Genomic DNA, 25,110 nt, shown 5'->3' on the forward strand with positions numbered 1-25,110 from the left:
TTTCACTTTTATCAGCTGTCTCTTTTCCATGAAATGGAATAAGGACCATGACCCTTGTTTTTAGGATTAGTGCAGGAGATAAATCCTTCCTAATACCCCACATTTTTATGAGAGTCTTTGAAATCCCTCTCAGACTGTTACTCAAGCTCATCATGTCTGCTGGGGAAATGCTTGTGGTCCAGAAAAGGTTTTCATGTCTGGAGCTATCACTATATATAAGAGCATCTGGGAAGGTTCTGAGAACCTCATCGTGGCCATCAGTGGCTCTACACAGTGGCTCTACATAGGTCCTCTTCCCCTATCTCTGGTTAAAAGGAAAATTCTCATTTCAATTTCAGGAGGCTCAACTTTCCCTGACTCATAGGAGATCAGGACATGAGTATTTCACAGGTTTCTCTGTCACTAGCAACCTGACCAACATCTAACCGTACATAAGGATGAGTGGGGTGTAGAACTTTCTGTGAGTAAAGGAGATTTCATCATCTGGGCAGGATGCCCTTCTGAATCCTTCTTTGAGGGTCCATGGCTATGCTTCATGATAATAATTTGACCAAAATGACAATCTGCTTCTTACAAACTTTTGAGAAAAATTTCCTTTCACAAATGCTAACATTCTTCCCAAGGTAGTGGAGACAAGAGAGTCTTTAAACTGCAAAGGATAGTTCCTGGCTAAGGAAGGAGAGAGAACTCCTCTGCCTGCATTGGACAAGGATTATGACATTATGCTTGCTTCACTGCCTCCAGGGTGTGGATGGGAAAAGTACAAAATACATGGGAGTAGTTTTGGCTGACTGCAAATACTATGAGAACTCAGATGAGTTCAGTAGTTTTTAGGAGTTCCCCACAAGTCATTACCAGGCATGACTCTATTAAGGCTAAACCTGGTGGTATATTGTGAATCATCCAATATCAATGGGAAAATGAAGTTCAAAAGAAGTTTAGGCTTGTAATCCCAGCAACCTGGAAGGATGAGGCAGGAGGATTCCAAGTTATAGTTCAGCAATTTAGTGAGACTATGTCTTGAAATGAAAATAAGAGCATTGAGGGTGTAGCTCAGTGGTAGAGTGTCCCTGGATTTAATCTCCAGTATCAAAAACAACAACAACAAAAGGAATTTACAAAATTTTCAAATTTGAATATGTATTGATTTACTTAAAATGAGAAAATGGTTGGCCTTCGAATTTCTATAGTTGTTCATTTACTTATGGCAATGGCTTTAATATCTACAATTTTGGAATATCTCCAGTAGATAGTAGTCTAAAATAAGTGTACTCAACATGTATGAATAAGATGGAATCTTTATGCAGGACAGCTTAACAAGTCACCATGAATCATTTCCTTTTCCCACAGATATTTTACAATTAGACTTCTATGAGCTCCCCTCCTTTCCCTTTTTCTCTCCTTCCCTCTCCTCTCTTACCTTTTTCTGCTAGCAGATAGGAGTATAAATTAAGATGTGTTCAGTGAATGAAAAAAACAGATGAAATTCTGTAACAAATGCAGGCTCTAATATCCATTGCAAGATTTTCAAACAAGTCTTCTGCTAAAGTAATGGACATGACAGATAACTTTTTATAGACAACTATCAAAATTTTCAAGCATACCCCCCCAAGGCTTAGAGACTAATTTCTGAGAAAAATGCAGCCCAATAATGGAAAATGTAATTTGTATGTGTAACAATAAAATCATTTGTCTTCTAGAGTTGACATTATTGACTTGAAAAGTGATGATTACAGGAGTTACTAAACTTCAAACAGCTATTGAAGAAAAGAATAAATAACAACCAGTATTTACTAAACAGAAATTCAGAAATAACTTCAATTCCATTTTAAAAGTTCTAAAGGGACCACTAAATTGCATTACCTATAGCCAATTTCATTAGGAGAAAAATATTTATGAAACAGAGTTTATAAGACCCATATTACTGATGTTTAGAGACGTAAAATAAAAAAGGAATACAGGAATGGAAAATATAATCTCAATATTATCTGGACCCAGGATCTTTTGAAGCCAAGGAAATAAAAATTACCTTTTAAAAGTGTATGAAAGAAAACTTTCCTTGGAAATTATTAGGATAAATATTCTCCTTGGAAATTATTAGGAGAAGTGCAGGGTAAAGATAGCTTGCAGGCAGACTCACTAATGAGAGACTCCCACTGGACTCACCTAGGCCAGGAATTTCTCTATGTTAGGCAAAGAGGCTCCATCCAGATGGGAAAATTAATGCAAGTTCATTAACAACTTTTCAATAACTTACCTGATCTCTTACTAATGCAGATAAAAGGTTTTGAGAAAAAAAACTCACATTATTATATATTATATAAAAGCAATATACTACTATTTTATGTCAACATACCTCATCCAGTAAGCTAAAGGGCTTTCCTATGTATAAATACATTAATGCATGTTTTCTTTTTTACTCTCTCATTCACTCATTTTTCAATTTAAGGTCACATAAGCTCTGATTGATTTATATATGAGATACTCCAATATTAGGCTCCTGATATTGCAGCATCAAGATCAGTTGAAGACTTCTTAGATATTAATTTGTGACTTCCATCTCCTACCGACTGAATCAAAAATCCTGGAATTCGGGACTGGCAATCTTTACTTTTCAGTAATCCCTTTAGGTAATTATGATAATTTCTGAAATTTAGGAACTATCAGTCTAGATTACACCTATCTAGATTTAATGTTTCCCTCTTTCCTTACCATTATAATTGCTTATTTGGGAATTTCATTTTGAAAAAGAGGAAGAAGCCATAAGAGTTTAGGAGTATTCTGATTAAGAAAATGGAAACCCTAAAGTGTAAATACAAACACTTTTTAATAGAGATAGATACAAAAAATTTTACTTGATGTGTCTTCATATGTTGTGGGTAAACATGCACTATACAACTATCTGACACTTTAGCATAAATTTCAACACTATGAAACAGATAATAAATAATTGTTCAGTGATAACCTATACAATCCTAAAATATATGGATTTCAAGATATCTTGTAATCTATTCTAATATGGTCCAAATATGGTGCAAGCCTGCATATAGCTAGTTGGCAAAGTTTAATATTTATCTGGCCAACAGCTGCTAGCTGTTTAATTGCTTAACATTAGGAAATTGGAAAGTGGTGTGATTATCTATTTAAGGCCAAATATTAATTAGGATCAAATAAATATAGTTCCTTAGATCTCTGTGGTATCTAATCTATATAAACATCTTGCAGTGATCACTCATAAATGATTAAATGAAGGCCAGATACATTAGAGGAATTTGCATCATATGCCAGGACATAATTTTCTACTCAATTTACTTTAAAAAAATGTTGATGGAATAAAAACGCATCAATGGGACTTAGATTCTAAATCAACCTTTCTCTCCTGTGCTCAAGCAAGAATACCAATCACCGTTAATGAAAAGAATTGGAGAGTTTTTTTTTTACAATTTACCTAAATATGCACACTTTGAGGGCAAAGGATCATAATTAAAATAATAGAACTTCCTCCCTAAACATGCTCTGAAATCTCATAAACAGATCCTGAACAGGCTTTCTTCATTATCTCCACAGAAATTAAGGAAGTAATTATTCTCCTAAAAAGGGCACAATAAGGGCTGCTCTCTGAGGATGAACTCTTCTCCTTGCAAAAGAAAATGGGCTTTGTCAATGGACACTTACATAGAAAATGGTGAATTGAAATGGGGACTCCTCTGAAGAACAGGTCAGTAACTGTCCATCATTTTGCAAAAGCCTCTGACTTCCTTTTTGTGGGCATATCCTGGCTATGGGTTACCTGCATAATTGTTCTGACTTCTTTAAAATCTATACTTTCTGGTAAATGATGTAGAAAATGTGACTGAGCTGCCAGTGATTCAGACAATCCACTATGAAAAATTGATTCTCACTGAGCTGGGATAATGATCCTGGATTGTGAAACTAATGCAAAGTGAGAATATTGCACCACAGCAGAGAAGAAACTCAAGTTGTGTGATACTTTAAGTGCCCTCGGTGGAATCCTGGCTAGATCAAGTCTGAGTAAAATGCAAATGTATAATAATATGGCCATTTTTCTAAAAGAATATTATCTATTCCCACACTAATGAAAATGTATTACCTACTCCTTAAGGACATATGCAATTAATAGAGCATTTCCAACTTCATTGATCATTAAAGTCGTTCACCTGGTACAGTAAGGCAGAAATAGGACCAGACAACAGAACTCTCAGCCACATGAACCAGTACAGGCTGGGGAGATATGAGAAGGCTGAAGATTTTCTGTGATGCAAAACAACTTCTTAAATTGCCCCTGAAGTCAGAACTAATTTAGTTAAGTTTATATTATATTAAATAGATATTTAAGTTTCCGTTTCCCTAACTCAGTTATAAAGCAAATATATATATATTTAGTGTTAAAAAAAAACTATAAAATACTGCAAGCAAAAAGATGAAAATAAAAGGCAGCCACATTTCCACTTTCCAGAAATGATTACTCTTATCACATTCCTTAAAAGAACACATTGAAGCTGGGCACAGTGGCACATGCCTGAAATCCCAGGGATTCATAAGTCCAAGGCAGGAGGATCACAAGTTTGAGGCCAGTCCCAGCAACTTAGCCAGTCCCTGAGCAACTTGGACTCTGTCACAAAATTAAAAAAATAAAAAGGGTTGGGGAATGTGGCTCAGTGGTAAAGCACCCCTGGGTTCAATCCTAAATCCCACCACTACTACCACCCACAAACACATGGAAGCCAGGGGTGGTGGTACACACATGTGATCCCAGTTATTTGGGAGGCTGAGGCAGAAGGATGGCCAAGTTCAAGGACAGCCTAGGCAACTTAGCAAGACTCTGTCTCAAAAATAAAAATTAGAAAATAAAAAGGGGCTGGGGATGTGGTTCAGTGGGAAGTGCCCCTGGGTTCAATCCCTAGCACACCACCTCCCTGCAAAAAAAACAAACAAACAAAAAAAAAAAAGACAAAATGATAAGGCAAAAAGAGACTGTATTACATATAATGGCTTTGAAAGCAACATCCTTTTAAAAAATACCTAAACAAGAATTCAAACCCTAACAGCTTTATGCCTTTTTTTATTCCCCCCATCATTAAGACAAATGTAGATGCAGTCATATGAATTCTCAGGATAGAACACGGGGAATCAAGACCCATGCTCAGTTTCCAGTCCTCTGCTCATGTTGTGACTCTGGCAAGTGGGTTCATCTCTCTGCTTCTTCATTTATAAAACAAGTACACAATCTGCTATGCAGCTTTGTTCATTCATGCATACACCTCTGCTGAGTACAGATTACGACCACACTCTGAGAAAGGGAAGAGGAATAAAGTGTGGACCCTGCCACGTTCTAGGTTGCAACAAAGGGTGTATGCAGGGACAGGACATTAAAATAAGGGCTCTTCTCCAGCTTGAGGAGAAGCTTCATGCAAAGGAAGTAAACAGGTTTGGTGTTCAGGAAAGATGGCAAAGAATAACTAGAATAACAGAGACCTTCTTCTAAAGCATGTTTATATATATACACATATATGTGTGTATATATATATATATTTTTTTTTTTTTTTTTTTTTTTCAGTGCTGGGGATTTAACCCAGGGTCTGATACATGCTAGGTAAGTACTCTATCACTGAGCCACATTCCTAGCCTGAAATTTGCTTTTAAAATGGCTGGAACTGTGGGAAACAGAGGGAAAGGTAATTAATATAGATGGAACAGGATAGGTGGGCAGAAACAGATCATTAACGATCACTATATGCCATACTGAAGAGTCCACTTTTTTATTCTGTAAGGGATGGGGAGCAACTGAAGAGATATGAACAGAGGGCTCATATAACCTGTCTGTACTTTAAAAAGAACCTGGTATAAGTCCTCAAAATGCAGAAGACTTATTTTGCTTTAAGTAATAGCTTCATTTAGCACTTTATATGAACCAGGCACTATTCTAAGTGCTTTGCAAACAGTGACTCATTGAATCTTGGCAGCGCCCTTTGAGGTAAGTACTATTATGATCTCTTTTTACAGATCCGGAAACCTGAGACAAAAGAGGTGACGCCTAAGGTGGAGCCCAGGTTTGCAGTCCAGCAGTTACTTTCTGACTTTAGAGCCTATATTCTTACCAAACTAGCAAATGAACTAAACTGGCTTTATCAGAATAATATCACGTCGTATCTCATGGTGAACTCCTTAAACTTGTGTGACAAAATCCATTAACCCTATCTACTTGAAATTCTTCCCCTTTTGGAGTAAAACCTGCCATTTCCCTATCTTTGAGACTTTTTGACTAATTCTTCCTCTTTAGTTTATTATTCAAAATGTTCATGTAAAATCATGCCAAACATCCCTTAAATACAAATGTCAATAACTAAAAGTTCAAGTCACTGCCAATCAAACAATGGTATTATCTAGAATTCTGGCTAGGGTGAGGATACCAGAAAGAATTCCTGGGGCCCCAAGGAGCTTGTCTTGTCATGCTCTAGTTTTCTGTGCAGAGGTGGGAAGAACACTACAGATGCTGGAGCCCGGTAGTTTGGGTTTCACCTACAGGTCTCAGCACAAATGCTTTCTTTACGCCAGCAATCTTCACCTATGTTGACTTAACCAGCATTTATGCTGTAGCTCAGTTTAAATTCCTTTTCTCAGGGAAACCTTTTCTGAAGTACATAAGCTATTCCAGGGTCCCTGGACCTGGTATCACCTCAATCTTCCACACACTCTTAAGATCACATTTTGTCCTCATTATTGTTTACATGTTTGTGGTTAGTTCCATTTATCACTGCACCCCAGAGTCTAGTACAGCATCTGCTTCATGTTACACAATCAATGCATACTGGTTAAACTGAAGTGTTTTTCCTTTGGATAGAGCCAATAGGCCAACAGAGAGTCACTCCAATTGCCTGGGACTTTGGATGAGCTATGTGTGACCAAAGTCACTGTCAAGTTCTCCTGCTTGAAAACTGGCTATGGTATATCTTGAAGACGTGTATGTAATGAGTTATAACTGAAGGAGGTGAGATTCATTTTTGTTTCTGCAGTTTCTTGTGGGGCTGCTTGTGATGTGTGGCGCATGTGTTTAATGCTTATCCAATAATAACACTGTTTTCTCTTTCTACAGCCTTTATGCAAAATATCTCTGAGTTGGAATAAGATTCTGTTTTTAATTACATTTCTCCAACAGAAGATATCAATCACAGTTACTTCTGGAAGATGAAATTCTAGCTATTTGTTCATGTATATGTCTACATGAACCTATGATTTTTCTTAAACAAGCATGTTTTTGTAGTGAGAAATAAGTGAAGTTGCTTTTACTGTAAGGAAAAACATACTGGGCTGACACTAATGATACTCATCAGGAAAGATAATGGCTCAAATCATCACACTTCATAGGTCTCAGCAGTGAGGGAAAATGGCCAAATAGTCATTTACAGCATTATCACACTGGGTCCCCTTAGTCTGGGTATGGTGTCCTCCTCTGTTTGTCATCAGAAGTTATCCTACTAAATGGGACAGCTGAATAGCATCTCCTAAGGAAATAAAGGCTATCCCTTGAGGACAAGAATCTGATTTTAAGTCCAACACTGCTACTTTTACCTGGAGACTCGTTCCTACCCTGGCCATGGGAGGCTGTTTAATCTACCTGAATTCCTCTACACCTCAGCTGGCCTGCTCCATGTGTCTGCCTTGGAACACTCAGTATCATGATTTTCCTTCTCCAGTTTCTGACTCTTTCAGAGAGAGCCCACAGTTGCATGGGATCTTTTGTTTGCAGGACAGAGTGTGCAAGCATTTGAGAATGAGGAGATTCTAGGTGAAGAGTGACCCAGAAGAGTACCCAGGACCATCAGAGTAACCCTGAAACCCTGCTGACTCTAAGCGCTGCTCTACTGTCAGTTTCTGCCACCATGTGTCTCCCCGAGTCCCTGTAGCTCTCTCTCCAGGGCCCCCCATTCCCTCTTCTTTGGTTTCTAGCTTCCATCAGGTCCCCTGTCCTCAGGTTATCAGACACTATTTCATAGGTCTGAACTCTGCTTCTAAGTAGGGTTCAAGTTTTCCTTCCTTCCTCTGGGACCCTAAGCTTATACAATCTAAAGGATAAATCTGGGCTGTTGTTATCCAAGTACTAGAATATTCTGAAAGGAAGCTCCCTAAAGAGTCTATTATAGTTTAGATGTGGGACCTCTCAGATCTCTGCATTCCATTCAGTGGAAGATGCAGCTGTAATCTAGTCAAGGGGCCTCTGAGTTAAACAAAAAAGACTGCAAGGTTCAAACAGGAATGTGACATTCATAAGTGGTAGGACAGGTAGACACTCATAACTATTTTACTCCTGAAGATATATATATAAAATAGACTCCATCAAAGTTAACTATATCTGAATCTATTTCAAAATAATTTGGGGGATTCCATGACTGAGTCATTAAAACATATTTCACTTAAAAATATCTTTCTGAATATTTGAAAGGAATCATTTACATAGTCTTATCTTTTTGCTGTTTAAAATCTCTTGGTTTTAAGAGTCAGAATTACCACATGGATAACATAGAAAACGGAAAATAAGTAAGTCTTGCGCTTGGCTTTTACTGATAGAAAAAAACAGGAGGGTGGCATAGGTCAGCTGAAAATTATCATAAATGTATTTTGTCTCAGAGTTTAACACATTTAAGATAATTCTGTGTGACAAAAAAAAAAAAACAAACAAACTGCAGGCTGATCTTAGATTTTTAAATTAACCATTGAATTTTCTCTTCCCTTTTTCTTTTGCTGAAACATATCCATTCATAAAGTAAATCACTCCAGACTAAGGGACACAGAGGGTGAAATACAGGATGTCCAGAAAGGGAAGAGGGACAATGAATCCTAATGTAAAGGTAATCTGTTAGAGCACAGACAGGAGAAGCAGCCAGGTCTTCTCACAGTGAGCTGCAGGGGACTTGCCCAGTTGACTGAAGACTACTAAATGCTGCCAGCAAGAGCAGCTGTGAGAATGGACTAGAGAACGAGCACAAGTTTCACTTTCTTCATGGGGAAAACACATTGACATACAGTTTTACCCTTGGACAAAAATAAGGAATGAATATTTAATTTTGATGCTGTTCTGCAGCCAATCTTTATTTTTTCAATTCTAAAAGTGACAGTTGCAAACAAAAATTTTAAAATATACTTATTTTAATCAACATATAAATACACATATGTGTGTGTGTGTGTGTGTGTTTTATACATCAAGTTGTTATGAACTATTTATACATTGTGCAGTGGTTAAATCGAGCATATTCACACATGCACTACCTTAACTCTTTATCATTTTTGGAACTTAAGAGCACTTAATACTCTCACCTATTTTCAAGAATATAAGTGCGTGCAGAATTTGAGATCATTTACTGAACCCCATTCAACCTCTGCAATGAGGTATACCCAGTCATCACATTTAACATAGGAGAAGTCAGCCAAGAATAGAAATCTTAGGTAAACTTTTAAAAACATGCAGATAGTAGGAGATACCTGTTCACAATAAGCATTGGAGCAGATCAACTCTTTTTAGAAACTCTTGACAGATTGTTAGATGGGTCCAGGCTTGTTCAGTCTGCTGGAGCTCAAGTTAAGACACTGCCAAATACCACTCACTTGGATCTGCAGGGAATAGTCCTTTCTCAAAGAGCTTTCCCACAACAGTGGCAAGCATGTATTTGATTCATACACAATTAAGCAGGGAATTATTCAAAAGGTTTTACAGATGAGAAAAGTGAAATGCCAAGCTTCTAGCAGGCTGAACTGTCTGCAGGTTAGTGATGACCAGGGAGGTGAACCCTGAGTGTCATCATGCTCTGATTAGATGTCTGTGATGTCCTCTAAGACTCAGCCAAGTGGAGAGTCTGTCCTGACAGGTAAAGACATGAAGTCATAGATCTTATCTAACTACCTTGTCTTTCTTCACTAAAACTAATTCAGATAAGAAAAAAAAAAAATTCTATGTCGACAATTGTCAAAGAAAAATTTTGCCCAAAATAAACAGTGCATAGCATGAAGTGAGGATCTTGCTCCTATCGTCTCAGTCACTTCTATGGCCTCACTTGCAGGGTTCGCCCTGCCCAACAGGCTGGTGTATATTTCACTAGGCCTTTCCTCTATCCCCATAAAAATATCAAATTTTAAATAGAAATGGGATAATTCTATAAGTGGCATTCTTCTTTTTTCTTTTTTTTAACTTTCGAGTTCGACATGAGAAATGAACAATCTGTTTAATATACAGAGTAGTGAATTAAAGAAAAAAATGCAGTATGTTTAAAGGATATTTCAGATCCTAAAAGTAAAGAAAGGCATGACATGCCAGAAATCAGCCATTATTTTACATAGATTCAAATTTTTTGAGATAAGTTTGGTCTACTTTCTCCTAGGTCAACAGAAGGAAAACACTGAACTAACTATATCCAAAAAAGAAAGAAAAGAAAAAAGAAAGCCAAATGCTAAATCACACTCTACATAATCTTATATTACTCATTTTTCCTAAATAGCATCTTCTAGTCATTATAAGGCTAGAAAGACTATTCAGACAGGATATTCTATTTGAGGAAATAATCGGTTTGCTGTTTAAGCCTCCTCTCTAGGGTTTCCAGTCAATTGCAATGGTGAGTTACATGTGTCCAGGGCAGCCACTCTGTGTTACTTGTACCCAATGAAACTCTTTAACTAAAACCTTAAAGGTGCTTAGATATAATACCACTTAAGAAAACATCAGTAGAAAACTTTTAATTACAAGTTGCTTTACAGAATGGTAAAAAAATAAGCAACATCATATTTTTATAAGTCCAGGGAATAGAGATTATATTTCAGTAGGGATTGCTTCTATGAATGGAGCAAAGTACATCCATTTCTGATGAACTCATCATTGTCTGAGGTTCTAATCAACGATCTAACAAGTCAAGGAAAAGGAAGACTTTAACATCTTCCATGATAATCTTGAGTGTGTTTCTGATGTTAAAAAAAAAAAAAAGACAAAATACTTAGATTTTTTTTCCCCCACTGAATTGTATTTATTTTGGCATTGCTGTAGAAAATATAAAATTACTAAGAAGAATGAAATTTGCTTTCTGAAACCCTTAAAAGGAATAAAGTTATTATGGAAAGAGCCAAACCTTAGTGCTGACATTCCCAGACATTACATTGGCAATAAACCTGCCTCATCCTCCTCTAAGAACTTTAAAAATGGGATGGTCGACGATGTTCACCAACCCTATCATTTCTTAGCATAATTACAGCATACATCCTGAATAGAAAAGTTGTTTTAATCTATGTAAAAAGCACAATTAAAAGAATAATGCTTTTCCACCCTCTATTTCTCCACATCTAGTAGGGATTTGTATTGTTACCTCACATATTATAATTGTGTAATCTTCCATAAGCAACCCTAGCTGAAGTGATTCCATTTAAATAATGCTTAACGTGTCACGTAATATTTTAAAATGACATGCGGTAGCATGATGAGCTTGCTTCCAGAAAGATGTTGTGATGTACTTACGATTCTTATTTATGGAAGTCTCTGTGTACAAATGCTCGAGTACTTTTTCCAAGACTGCAGCTAATCAGATAAATTTAAATAATAACACAATACAAGAAGAAACACAAATATTTAGTTCAACAAAATAAAATATTACAGATGAAATTAGGACTACATGTGGTCAAGATCAAGGTACTTGAGCCATTCACAACATTAATTACATTTAAGAATCTTAAAACTATTTATTCTGAAATTCTTTTTTGTTTTTTTTTATTTATACAGATTGCATTTTGATTCATTGTACACAAATGGGGTACAACTTTTTTTTCCCCTATGGTTGTACATGATGCAGATTCATACCATTCATATAATCATACATATATACATACATACAATGATGTCTGTCTCATTCCACCATCTTTCGTACCTCCTCCGCCCCCCTACTTCCCTCTATGTAATCTAAAGTTCCTCCATTCTTCTCTTATCCCCCACCCCCCTCACCCCTATTATGTATCATCATCCACTTATCAGGATATCCTGAAATTTTTTACAATTCATATACTTTTTCATTTTCTAAGTGGAATAATACACATAGATATTGAAGATACTAAATATTTTTATTAAAATGAATAGAGATAATAAATGTTATAGTAAATAATTCAAACACTATAGGTTTGGCTTGGGAGTAATTTCTTGAGAGAGATACACTTATTTAGATAAAGGATTTTATTTTCTTCTTGGTACTTTAGGAATTCAGACAAAATAAGGAAGGCACACTCAGTTGGAGCTAAACAGTTGTAAAATGTCCTCATCACTGGTCTCTTCCTAGGAATGTCAAGTATTCTAGAAGTAATTTCCAAACCACGAGGAGACATTAGTGTATGCAATTTGTTTTTAAAAATTTTGTTAAGCATTCACCCTCACTTCAACTATAAAACAATTTCTTATGAGACCTGCCATCTCGCTCCCCCAGCAAATGGTACTTTTTAGTTTCTCCTTTTGGTCAGTAGATTGAAAGGAACAAAACAGCAAGATGGTGCGACTTTTTATTCTAAAGCACAGAACTGTGCATTGTGTATGCACTGACCCATTCAAGAAAGCCTGGCCAACTTACAGGTGCCATATCTATACTCAGCCCATCTAAAGGAGGAACTCTGGCTGCATCTTAACATAATACGATATTGTACAGAGGTATGCGCTGCTCCCATTATATCTACTGAAATCCACTGGAGAAACTGCTTTCTTCTCCTGACTGGATGAGGCACAGCCAGCTGTTCTGGGACCTCAGGCTGATGGGAAACACCACTACCATCACTCCATTAGTCAACATACCTCCACTCTTGTTTTTGAGAGTTTTGAGAAATGTAACTCTCTCTCTCCCTAGGATATGGTTCCTCTCTATTCTGATTCTTGGCTTAGTGGTGATACAGAGAGTACACGGAAGCTTGATTTGAAGTTTGATTTTCATTTTATGCATACATTCCTGGTAAATATAATAGTTCTCTGTTTATAGGTTCATTGGTTGGAGAAAACCTCATTTTAGTTCTACCTCTGAAACTTGGAAGTTTGTTAACAAAACTAAACCAGGATGCCATGGTTAAATAATAAAACATGCATTCAATCTAATATTAGACAGACATTAAGTACCTTGATCAGTAGGAGTCATCACTAAAATGAGGAAGTGCTCAAAAACAATTTCAAGAATAAATTGGGTGCATAACCCTATGTATAAAATGTACAAACCTAAGAAAATAAAAACTTCCTAGAGAGATATGTAATTTTTTATACAATATACCTGAAGGAAGTAAAGTGATATTTACATTCACTTTTGTGCTTGAACATATATTCTGTATTTTCTACAATAAATAATTACCTCCTTTAAAATAAGAATAAATAAATAAATAAATAAAATGCATGCCTATCTACAAAATTCATCGTGCTGCTCTGCTTCATCTATGCAATACCATGCAAAATGGGCAGGTTCATGGTAAAGCCCTTCTAATCTGGTTCCATTTTATTAAAGCACTCTTATTTCCAATAAGTACCCAACTCTAATGCTCAGCACTATTCCAAGGGGGTCATTAAATATATTTTGGTTCCTCCAGATTTTCCACCCATGCTTTTCCTATCAGGCCTAGGGCTTCTCTTCACCCCAGGGTTTCCGACCATGGCTTCTGGCTGTAACCATCTGTAGCCAAATTCATGATGTTCTAATCCAAGTTTGTAAACTGACAAAATGGTTTTAGACTCTGACTCCAAGAAACTCAGCCAGAGTCAGAGGGAAGCCCCTTGTAACAGTGAGAGTCTCATTAACATTTGTTAAATGAGTAAAACAGTCACTAACCTAATCATATCAATAACAGCTAACATTTTTGATAGCTTTCTATTTAAAAGGAGGCTCTCTGCCAAATGTTTTATACTTCATTTATCTTTTTATGTTCAGAACAAAGAGGTCTCCATTGAACAGATGAAAACAACTGAGCCTCAGGTGGGTTATGTATATTTCCAAGGAGATGTAGCCAGTAGGCCTGGAATTCAATTATATCTGATACCAATACTCTCTACACTACCAAATGTGCTTAAGGAAATACCACCAGGAATCATTTTATATTTGACTCATTTTATTAATTAACTGGAATATCAGGTAACTAAGCTAAAATAATAAGTTGAGCTACAGAAAATAATTTCATTTTTAAACCAGGTGCAGTGGTACATGCCTGTAATCCCAGGAACTCAGGAGGCTGAGGCAGGAAGACCACAAATTCAAGACCAGCCTCAGCAACTTAGTGAAACCTTATCTCAAAATAAAAAATAAAAAGGATTGGGGGTGTAGCTCAGTGACAGAGCACCCCTGGATTTGATCCCAGTACCAGAGAAAGAGAGAGACAGAGAGGTAGACAGATATTTATACATAAAAACAAATATAAAACTATGAGCTTCTGCTGAATCTAATTATAAATAATATATTTACCTGTATAGGACCAGCCAATCTCCTCAACAAGTTTTCTCTGTTGTCTGTAGTATCCATAAGTCCAATCTATAATCAACAAAAATCAAGTGATCAATTTCCAGAAAAAACACATGCCCCCAAATTAAAACAATATAAGATACCCAAACCATTTAACAATAAATGACTTAGTTTGTGATTTTTTTTTTCCAGTATCTCCTTTCAACTCCAATGTCCACCATTACAGATAAAATTGCCCCTGTTCTGGTAGTTACTGAGCATTTAAAGAATACTGAAGTTTGGGCAGGGACACAGAATATATTCTGTGCAAATAAGGAGTAACTTAGGGATATGATCCCTAAGAGACTGGGTCAGAAAAGACAGCTTGTTATATCGGCAATTTTTTCATACCATTCCCTAAGTTTAATATCCAAAATTCTGTTGATTAAAGATAACTTTCGGGTTTCCAACCCAAGTTTTATCTGCAAATGTTTCTAAGAGCCCCAGAAGTTATCATGGTTTTAAAATTTGCTTCCCTTCTAATGTAAAATAAAATTCGATGTCTTGAGAAAATTGGAATTAAAATGTGTGTATGTCAGCCAAGAGAAAGGTTATGTTAGACATTGTAAGTGAATTTTTCCCTGGAGGAACAGAGATGCCTGATAGAGTAAAGCAGTGGAAGTTTAGGGTATCACAAGAACAGTGGATGCTTCAAAACCCAGAGAGACAGGCTCCAGGTCTAGAACATGGCTCAAGGAATAAAGGAAGGAAGACAGCCAGAAGCCAGAGTCTCATTGATTAATTCAAAACTTTTCTTGGAACCATTCCTGCACCCAAAAAATAGGCCCCTTAATCCCAGACTGTACTAACATTAAGACTCCATTTCAGCTACACTGTGGATAAAATATCGGCTATGTGTGGAACCTGACCAGTAATGACAGAACTGTTTCTGTATAAAAGGCTACAAAAAGTTTATTAATGAACTTGTGGAAGGTACTCATTCATAAACTGGGGTTCTGTCAATTGAATACACTCATTTATATACATGCACACACACATTGTATTGATTTTTCTCACTAGTTGGGGAAAGAAACTGTTTCTTATTTACTGGGATTGTTTGTTTTTTTCTTTATTGACAGTTCCCAATTATTTCTGGAGTGCAAACATCATAAGGATCTTTCAAAAATTATTTTTCTTTCTTCCATGTTATGTACTGTCTAATTACTACAATTTGGTAATAAAGAACTTTAAAACCATTGTATAAAAGCCAAAAGGAAGGGCAACTATTAGAAATGCAGTCAGAATATTAAAAGATTCAGTCAATTATTAGAAATGCAGTCAGATTATTAAAAGTCAAAATCAACCTTGGAGAAATAAAGGCTTTATTTTCATTTAAACTTTTTTGCTTACCCATATACCTAGGAAAATACCCTACTGGCTGTATTGCATACTTCAACACCTTTGTCTTTGTTAACAATATTTCTATTAAAATATAGTTGACATACCATACAACTCTCCCATTGAAGTGCACAATTTAATGGTTTTTAGTATATTTACAGAGTTGACAAAACCATCTGTACATAAATTTAGGACATCTTCATCATCCCTAAACAAACTCTACCCTTTAGCAGCCACTTCACCAGGCCCCACATCATCCCCAGTCGAAGGCAATCATCTGCTTTGTCTATACAGATTTGAGTATTCTGGACATTTCACATACACAGAATCATATAATATATGGCCACTTGTGAATAGCTTTGTTCACACTGCAGAGTGTTTGAGACTCATCCATGTTGCAACTTGGAACAATTCCTTTTCCTTCCTTCTTTTTTACTGCTCAATAATATTGCACTGTACAGTGAGTAAGAACGTTAAATTCCCCTCAGCTTGACCAACCTTAGACAGGTTTCTTCCTGACTCTAGGTCCCTAATATTTCTGTGCAGAGGTTTTTCCTTGGGAATGCTGTAAATGTGAATTCTTTCTCTGGTTTGTTGAGATGTAGATATTTTTAAGAGTCAATCATTTTTCAACCCTGATATTTACTTCTTAAGGACCCAGGCACCATGTTTCTGAAATGTAATCAAAAGGGAGAGCAACCTTTCTTCCTAGTTTCACTGGGAGGGGAGGAGCCTAATTTCAGTGAGGATCCTTGCTCCAAGTGGCAAAAACATGTTTATATTTCCTTTGAATAAAGTTAATTAGAAAACAAAGATGGCCTACGACTTCCCCCAAATGTCCTTTTCGACTAGCTCATCCAGTTCTTAAAAATTCTCAGCCCCTCTGTGTCACATGAGTTGAGTTCAGAATGGATTCTGGCTTCTTTCCACTACTGCAATAGCTTCGCATAAAGTCTTCCTTGCCTGCTTTCTTGGTACAACTTTTGTTTTGACTATGGATATACCATATTTTATTTAACCTTTCATCAATCAGTGATTGCCTGGGTTGTTTCTACTTTGGGCTATTCTGAATAATACTGGTATGAATAGTCATACATATATTTGGTTTTCTACTTAAAACATGAAATATTGGACTCATAATTTAATTTTCATATGTAGTTGTCTCTTAAAGTGTAGTTCTTTAAGACTAAATAACTTCTGGGAACAAGTATTTTTTTCATGATAAATGAATATATATGACTAAAAGTTAGAATGAGTCTTTAGGCTAATTAATTTGATTCAGACTGTTAACAGTTTAGAATAAAAATAATTCCTATTTAAGTGACAAGGTAATTGTACCACAGAAATGTAAGGTAGCAACTGACAAAAATGAAAACTACAATGCCTAGCTCTGGTCCCTTACTCCACTGGTCCCTCCCCCAAGTAGTGAGAATTCTAACACTGCTCAGCTATTATTAGTTACTCTCCTATCTTCTTTCCCTGAGCAAGAACCCCAATGGCATGTCAGCCTTTGAGAGAAACAAAATAAAGAAAAACAATACAAACCAGAGATTCACTAGGAGGAATTACCTAGACAGTAAATTACAGAGAACTAACTGCATACTTAATTGGACCTGGCAACCTACTGGAACTTCCCGCTGAAACTTTAAATTGACTACAGAGAAAATATTTGTTAACATTTTTTAAACATCTTAAATGTAAATATTTTAAAGATGTTAGACATTTTTATCATTTAAATGCATTTTAATGGCTTCAAAAGATCAGATACCACACAGAACTTACATTTAACAATTATTTGACTGAAATGAATGTAACAGTAAGCTCTTGCTTTAATGATTCATTCTGAAGAATGATAGCAAAATATCAGTCAGTTCCTAGCTTTCCTTGCAGGGCTTTATTGCTGCACAATGAGCATTTGTCCTTGGTTTCTAATTACTTACATTAGGAAAGCCTTTTCAATAGAAGATTCCCAGGTGTTGGTAGCTCTCTTCAGTTCCTTTATGCATTGTTCCGTTAATTGTTACTTCAAACAATCCGTTACACATTCATATGCTAATTACATGGTCCTTGGGCGTGAGAGAGTACCCCACTTTAAAAATTCTACTTAGAGGTCTGATAGATGAGATGTGATAGCTCCAATGAACAAGAAAAAAAGAAGCTACGTTCACTTTTTTTGTTGCATTATATACTTTGAAAACCAGTAAATCCTATGTAAAACAGAATCTATCCAAGTGCTTACACATTTTAAAATCCATGAAAATAAATAAAATAGATATAGAATGACGTTTTCCTGTTTCTGTAGATTTTAGTGTCTTTAGTTTTTACACTTTGTTTCTTTCCATTAAAAGTACTTGCCAGTTATATTTTAGTCTGTCTCATAGTGACAAAAGTAGGAAAGAAATTTCAGAATGGGATTGCACACATAGCACACAAGAAGAATGTATACGTTAATGAGTACTTTTAAAGCCTATTCTAAAATTTGTCCTGAAAAAAATATTATTCATGAAGTGGATTTTGAACTTGCTAAAAAAATTGAGAGAACTTTGGTTATAGTAAGTTAGGTAGCCCTAAATGTTCCTGTTCCAAACCACTGCAACTTATATTTACCTTCAGCACCTATATAAAAGCAAATAGAAATATATTTACAAAGCACTAGCATATACAAATACATGTATATATTTATTTTTCTTTACACTCATGTAAAGGAAATAAAAGAGTTAATTGATAACAATTAGCATTTTCTCAAGTTTTAAAAATTCCCCCCTCCCCTAAACTGAGGGTGCTTATTTCCTACTAAAACTATCATTATAAATATTTGAACTATAAAATTATTTCTGATAGTGCCTTCACCCTAGAGAAAGTTTTTGCTTTGTGTTGATCATCGATTTATAATTTGCATCCTACTACAAATTCTAGCAGTAATGTTCTGACAAAGCAGCACACAGGCACACAGCCACATACACATTGTGATGCTATAAAAGTGCTTGAAATATGAAAGGGAGGAGGGATAGTGTGACCTTGAGAAAAAGACATTTCAGGGAGAATATTTAACTACAGGTTTACACCTGAAGTCTAGGATTAGGAATGTCTCAAAGTGGACTTACCCATAGTATATAATACTTCCTATGTTCTCTCAATTCTTTAGAGAAATACTAAGGATATTCAGAAGAGGGGAAAGGGAGGTCAGTTGGTGATAGGAATCTGGAAAAGTGTTGAAGAAGGGAAAAAGTTAGAGATGGACCTTTGAAGCCCTGAGTGAGACTGTCAAGGGGGAAGAAGCGGGGAGACTGAACACCCTCGAGAGAGCAGAGCTGAGCATCCAGAAAGGCACAGGGTGGAGCCCAAGGTCAGAGGCATCAGCTGACCCTCTTGTGTAGGGTCTGCATACTGTCACTAGAAACTTCATTTTGGTGACAGTTCACTGCGATAGAAGGTCATAGAATCTTCACAATTTTAATTTCCATCCTCTCTTTTTAAAAATGAGGAGGAAGTCTACTGAGTTGACTTAAAGGTACTGAATGCATTTTACATGTTGAGTACATTCTGAAGGAAAATATCAAAGAAGAAGAGGAATAATATGATAAATATTTTAGCTGAACTGAAAGGAGTTGGGTATGTGTTTGTAAAGAAAGGGGAATGACTTGAGAAAGATGGAGGGGGCTGGACACTTCTGGAGATAGTCCAGTGTCCTCAGAGTGATTATCATTTGACATCAGGCATGCGCAGGACTGACGTGGTAATAGTAAAATGAAAGGTGACAGTGACAGCATTCATAATTATCACTGGAAATAAGTACCCTCTCTGAGAAAAAAATGTAAAGTAAAATCAGAAACAGGAGTTCCTTCAAGAAGAGAATCAGCTTTGGATGAAAGTACACCCATGAACACGGCCTGGCTATTGGAGTCTTCTACGAGCTCAGAAGTCCTGTTGGAACTGTCTTTTTCCCTCTGATAAGAAACCTGAGTTTCTGATCCAAGTGATCTAGACCAAAACTATGATTAGCTAAAAAAGGCAAACTTTCCAATAAAATTAAATTCACCCATAAGTAGAGTTTGCAATATACATAGCAGATTTTCTCTGTGGGTTTTTTCATCATTCAATGTTAAGGTTGACTTTCAGTCACATTAAGTTATCACATAGCCTGTCCTTACCAATTTGGAATGTCAACTTTTATCCAGTATATATGCAAAGACATTGTGAAATATGATGCAGTTAATTATGGTAACTCAGACACTATGGCTTATTTAGGAAATAGTAATAGTTCAAAGATTATTCTCACTGTTAATCACTTCAGCTGTAATCCAAGTCCCTAAAAACATTCTGCTTTTCAAAATATACACATCATTTCCCCCTTAGGTCATCTGTTTTCCAATTTCAGCGGTTTTTCAACATTAGATAGGTTTCTCATCTCTGCAAAAGTTTAGACATAATGGTACTTCCAACAACTTAATGTCAAGTAGGGGACACATTATATCCATATTATTCTGAAAAAAACAAGTTTGAGTCCAGTTGACCTATAGAAGGATAAGATTAAAGAGATGAAAAAGTTAATGCTTGAGGCACGATATGAAAAAAAACCAAATGGTAAAATTATCAAAGGAGATTGAAAGATTGAACACAAAGGATAATGTAAAAAAACAAAGGGAGTCGTTTCTTCCATATGCTATTTCAGCAGTGAGAAATTCAATTAAATACCTACATCTCATAGGACTAAGGCAGAGTTCAGAGGTGAGCAATTAAATGTTGTTGTTCTTTAGACAATGACTATGAATGCTTTCCCAAAGAGTATCTGTATGTTGGCCATATGTTTACCAAATCTAAACATTTTAATGAAAGTTCAAAATATTCACAGGCTTGTCTTGGAAACTAGCAATGTATTTTTCTATATTAGGCAAGTGCTTTTAACATAATATAATTTATCTATATGTCTAAAGTAGACGGTTTTTTTAAAGATGTTAATTTTTATCTTTATTACATAATAACAATGCATGCCTGTTTAAGAGATCAAATTAAAATATGCAGAGAAGCAAAAATTATTTTAAAACTCATTTTATTTCCTATAGATAACTCTTATTTACAATTTTGTCTATGTTTTTATAAATTTTATGAGCATATGTAATAAATTTCTAATTAACTGAATAATCTATTCATTTGGTAATGTGCATTTTATACAAAATAATAGATCACTGATCTTTTGGAGTTAATGAATATGGTTTCACAGAATCATAAGCATTTACTTAAAGAATTCTCTACATTTTGACTATTGGGATTAAAAAGTTGATTTAATTTTGGAAAATGTATTTCTTGGAATTAAATAATATGAGTGATGACAATCTTCATTCAGCTAGCCTTCCTTGAACTTCATAAATAAAGTCTACAGGAATTTACCACTTTTTCCCAGGCAAACTTCTAGCACAAGACCAGAAAAGCACTTAGAGAGCAGAAACTCCTGTTCTCACACAGAACTATCATCATAGCCACCTAGCTTTACATCCGTAACAGTGAATCTGTGGCACCATCAGAGAAAAACCAAACTGCTGATGACATAGTGATAATGAAAACAGATATGGAAATAACATGTGTAAAAAAGAACAATTAAAAGAAGGTACTAAAAATGACATTACAAGTGGGGAGAGAAAGAAATCTGTATATGAAAAAGCATATGAAGGTGGGTAGAAAACATGGGACTTACCAAGTTACAAGAGCCATGTGTTATAATATTTGTTATATATTATTATATGCTATTGTCTGTATAACAATAATGTGTTATTATCTTGTAGTATAATTAAGATTGCTGCTGTGAAGTCTTATGCCCACGTGTTTGCACTGAAATCCAGGGTTCAGCAAGGACATCTGCTATGTCATTCTATGATTGGGACACTCAGGATGTTCTGGACAATTGGCACCCTGATGTAATCAATTAGAGGATACAATGGAATTCCACTCACATTTACCATGAATGGCATAAAACACAGAGAAAGTGAATAAGTAAAAGATAGACTTATTATAAATATAAAAGAAAATGTGCATAAATGAAGAGACTTACCACAATCTTCAAAAGGGACACTGAATTTGACACTGAATTTGGGGAAGCTATTAACTCTTTCAAGACTAATGAATAGATCAAATCTCACTGTGATGTTTTTATTTGAAAAAAATCATTCTAAAGTTTACATTCAAAGATAAATGTGAAGTAATAAAATTTAGAACAAGTGAAATAATATGTGTTTAGTGAGCCAATTTATCTTTAAAATGATTAAGTGACAACAGATCAAGAAAAAAGCACAAAGCATTAAAATTGAACTTAGTGTAGATGCAAGTTTAATCTATGATAGAGCAAGCATCACAAACATGTAAGGCAAGAATGAAAGTTCAACATACTAGGAACACTGGCTATTTGGAAAGAGAAGTTAAATCATACTTCATACATACATCAAAATAAACTACAAGTAGATTAAGAATATTTTAAAAAACAGTGATCAAAAACTATAAAATATGTTTTTATTTAATTTATCATAAGTTGGGGAATAACTTTCTTTCTTTAGTTTTAGGTGGGCAGCATACCTTTATTTTATTTGTTTTTTTTTTTTTTTTATGTGGTGCTAAGGCTGGAACCCAGTGCCTCACATGTGCTAGGCAAGTGCCCTGCCACAGGGCTAGGGTCCCAGGCTCTGGGGAATGATTTTCTATGCATGCAAAAGGACATGAAGAAATATTCAAAGTTTTGGTTACCTAACATTTAAAGCTTATATAGGAAAATGGTTAATAAATGCAAATTATACATGTTGCTATTGTTAACTAAAATACACTAAACAAATATAACAATATATTCTAAACATATAGTTTTAAAAATGCAAATACAATTAATAAATCTATAAAGAACTGTTAGACTTTGAGTAGCAGACAGAATGTAAAATAAAACTGAGATAGCATTTTGCTAGTTAATAGACTGTCAAAAGTTTATTATTATTTTAAACAGTATTCAATGATGCTCAAAAAATCTTGAGTTTTTTCTGACATACAGATGGGAAAAATAACTAGTAAAAGCTTTCTGGGAAGTCAGTTGGCAAGAGTTATCAATAGCCTTAAAATGTGTCATATTCTTTTGACACATCAGGAGTAGGTTTTAAAAAGTTAACACAGGCAAAGACAAGGGATTGCGTGTCAAGATGTTTACAGCACTGAAAACATGAGGAGAACAACTGGAAAATATGTTGATGTACAAAAACAGGAGACATTTAAATAATTAGGTCATGTTCATAATAAGAAATAAATGAGAAACCTCTACAATTATATTTTGGGGTACTGGAATGCAGCTTGGTGGTAGAACACTTGCCTAACTTTGATGAAGGCCTGGGTTTGATCTCCAGGACCACAATTAAAGCTTGTCCTTACAAGAATGTGCAGCACAGATGTAACATTAACAGCATTTTGATGTTAGGCTTAGGAAATCATAAGCACATGGTAGGCAGGTAAGCACTATGGCTACAGATAATTAAAAACAAGTGCAATAGCAACATAAGTGATGTTGCAAATTTGCAGGTCATCTTATGATGCTCAGATTAACTGGATTCTCTAGTTGTGGGTAAACCTTGAAACACCCTTATTTTCATTTGTGCCTTATTTCTCAATCAACATTCTTGCATAGATAAAATTAAACATAAGTGCCAATACTTTAAGAAGGAAAATCTGGCAGCTTTATGTATTAGAAACTTATTCTGAAATAGGTGTGGACCATATGTTAAAATTGTTGCCAGTATGTTGACTGATTGGTTATGTAGTTATGTCTGGGCAAGGCAGATTTTCTGGACTCTTTTCCAGGGTATTGACTGAGAATTCATTTTGTTATGATTTCCATTTAGATTATTTTTATTAGACTAGAAAAAAATCTCTATTCACAGGGAGAATTTTTTAATACTAAACATATTTTTTCCAACAGATTTTTAAGATTTTTTTGACTTGTCAATATCCTTTATAAACTGAAAATACCACACACTGTTTATTGCTCATTAAGCCCAATTAAGCAGGCCAATATTTCAAAAAAAGAAATCTGGGGGAGCCTGGTAAATCTGCCTAATTGTAATTATTAAATACATGTAAATATTTTGTGCCTCTTTTTACTTCATCCTAGGGTCAGAAGAATGACCTTTGAGTGTTGAACTTGAATAAGTCACATCTCTGTGCTTATGTTTCTACAAATGTGAAATAGGGGTATACAACTCCTGTTTACTTATCATGATACAGTAACAAGAGACAGAGCATTGTGCAACCATTTTAAGCTCTTTGTAAAAAATGTGCTTATATCAACACATATCATTTCCCAAATTTGACTTTTCAGGTATGCCTAGTTTTTAAAATTTCAATAAAGATACAAAATCAAAAAAATCAGCATATATACATTTGCATAGTATATGCTTGCTCACTCACAAAATTATTTGCTTGTTTACTGGTGCTATCTGGTTCTCAGACTGAAGTACTCTTTAGTCATTAAGATAAGAATGGACACTCAACACACACAGAAAATGTGAATCCTTAAAATTAAATGTTGAACTGTTTTTCCCTCAAGAATGACATGAACACTAAAAAACAAAATATTTAGTTTTAATTAAGCTGAGCAGAATTACCTTTATCCAACTACCTCACTGCATTTCAAAATGAACACATTTTTAAAAGAAAATTTCTAGAACATGGACACCTTCCTTGTTTTGGAAAAGCATGGAAGATTACTCTTAAAGTTTGTAGTGTTTACATTTTGAAGAACTTCTTCATTTTACAACGATTTTCTCCACTAGCAATTTTAGGAAATTTTAATGCTTTGAAGACATCATTCATTAGCTGACTTTCAATGGTTAGCAAGCTCCTCGCTATGTTATATAGTCACTGAATTTTTCATAACTGTACATTTAAAAAAGATTACAACACCCTACATGTTTCCTTGCCAACAGACAAGCAGGTGACAATTATTATTCGTCATCTCATTTTTATCCATTGTAAAGTTTATTTGAAGTGAGTAGAATCTGCTCAAATCCTATTGATATGTATGAGGCCTGCAGAATCATTTTATTTGCTTCACTTTCCTCTGCTTGATACTTACACTCTCCATCCCACACCTGGGATGGGATGCTCTGCCCAGCATCCCTCTTATACTCTTAATCTCTCATGTAGATAAGTACATTATGCTTGGAGTGTGGTGTCTCCAGGATCCTCATTCTGTGGACCACCAAAGTTGCCCTTAGGAAGAGATGATTGGATTCAACCACCAATCACAACACTC

The 25,110-nt window shown here is 35.3% G+C and overlaps 1 protein-coding gene across 4 annotated transcripts in view; it reads right to left on the minus strand.

The window, feature by feature from the left end:
• Window positions 1-25,110, minus strand: part of PTPRZ1 (protein tyrosine phosphatase receptor type Z1) — a 174,773-nt gene that overhangs the window by 100,954 nt on the left and 48,709 nt on the right. For all 4 annotated transcript variants that reach the window (XM_079149828.1, XM_079149827.1, XM_079149830.1 and 1 more), the window contains exon 2: window positions 14,463-14,528. In XM_079149828.1, the coding sequence (XP_079005954.1) occupies window positions 14,463-14,528 (66 nt within the window). The remainder of the gene's footprint in view (window positions 1-14,462; window positions 14,529-25,110) is intronic.

Source organism: Sciurus vulgaris, assembly GCF_902686455.1.
Source record: "Sciurus vulgaris genome assembly, chromosome: 8".
Taxonomy (NCBI): Eukaryota; Metazoa; Chordata; class Mammalia; order Rodentia; family Sciuridae; genus Sciurus; species Sciurus vulgaris.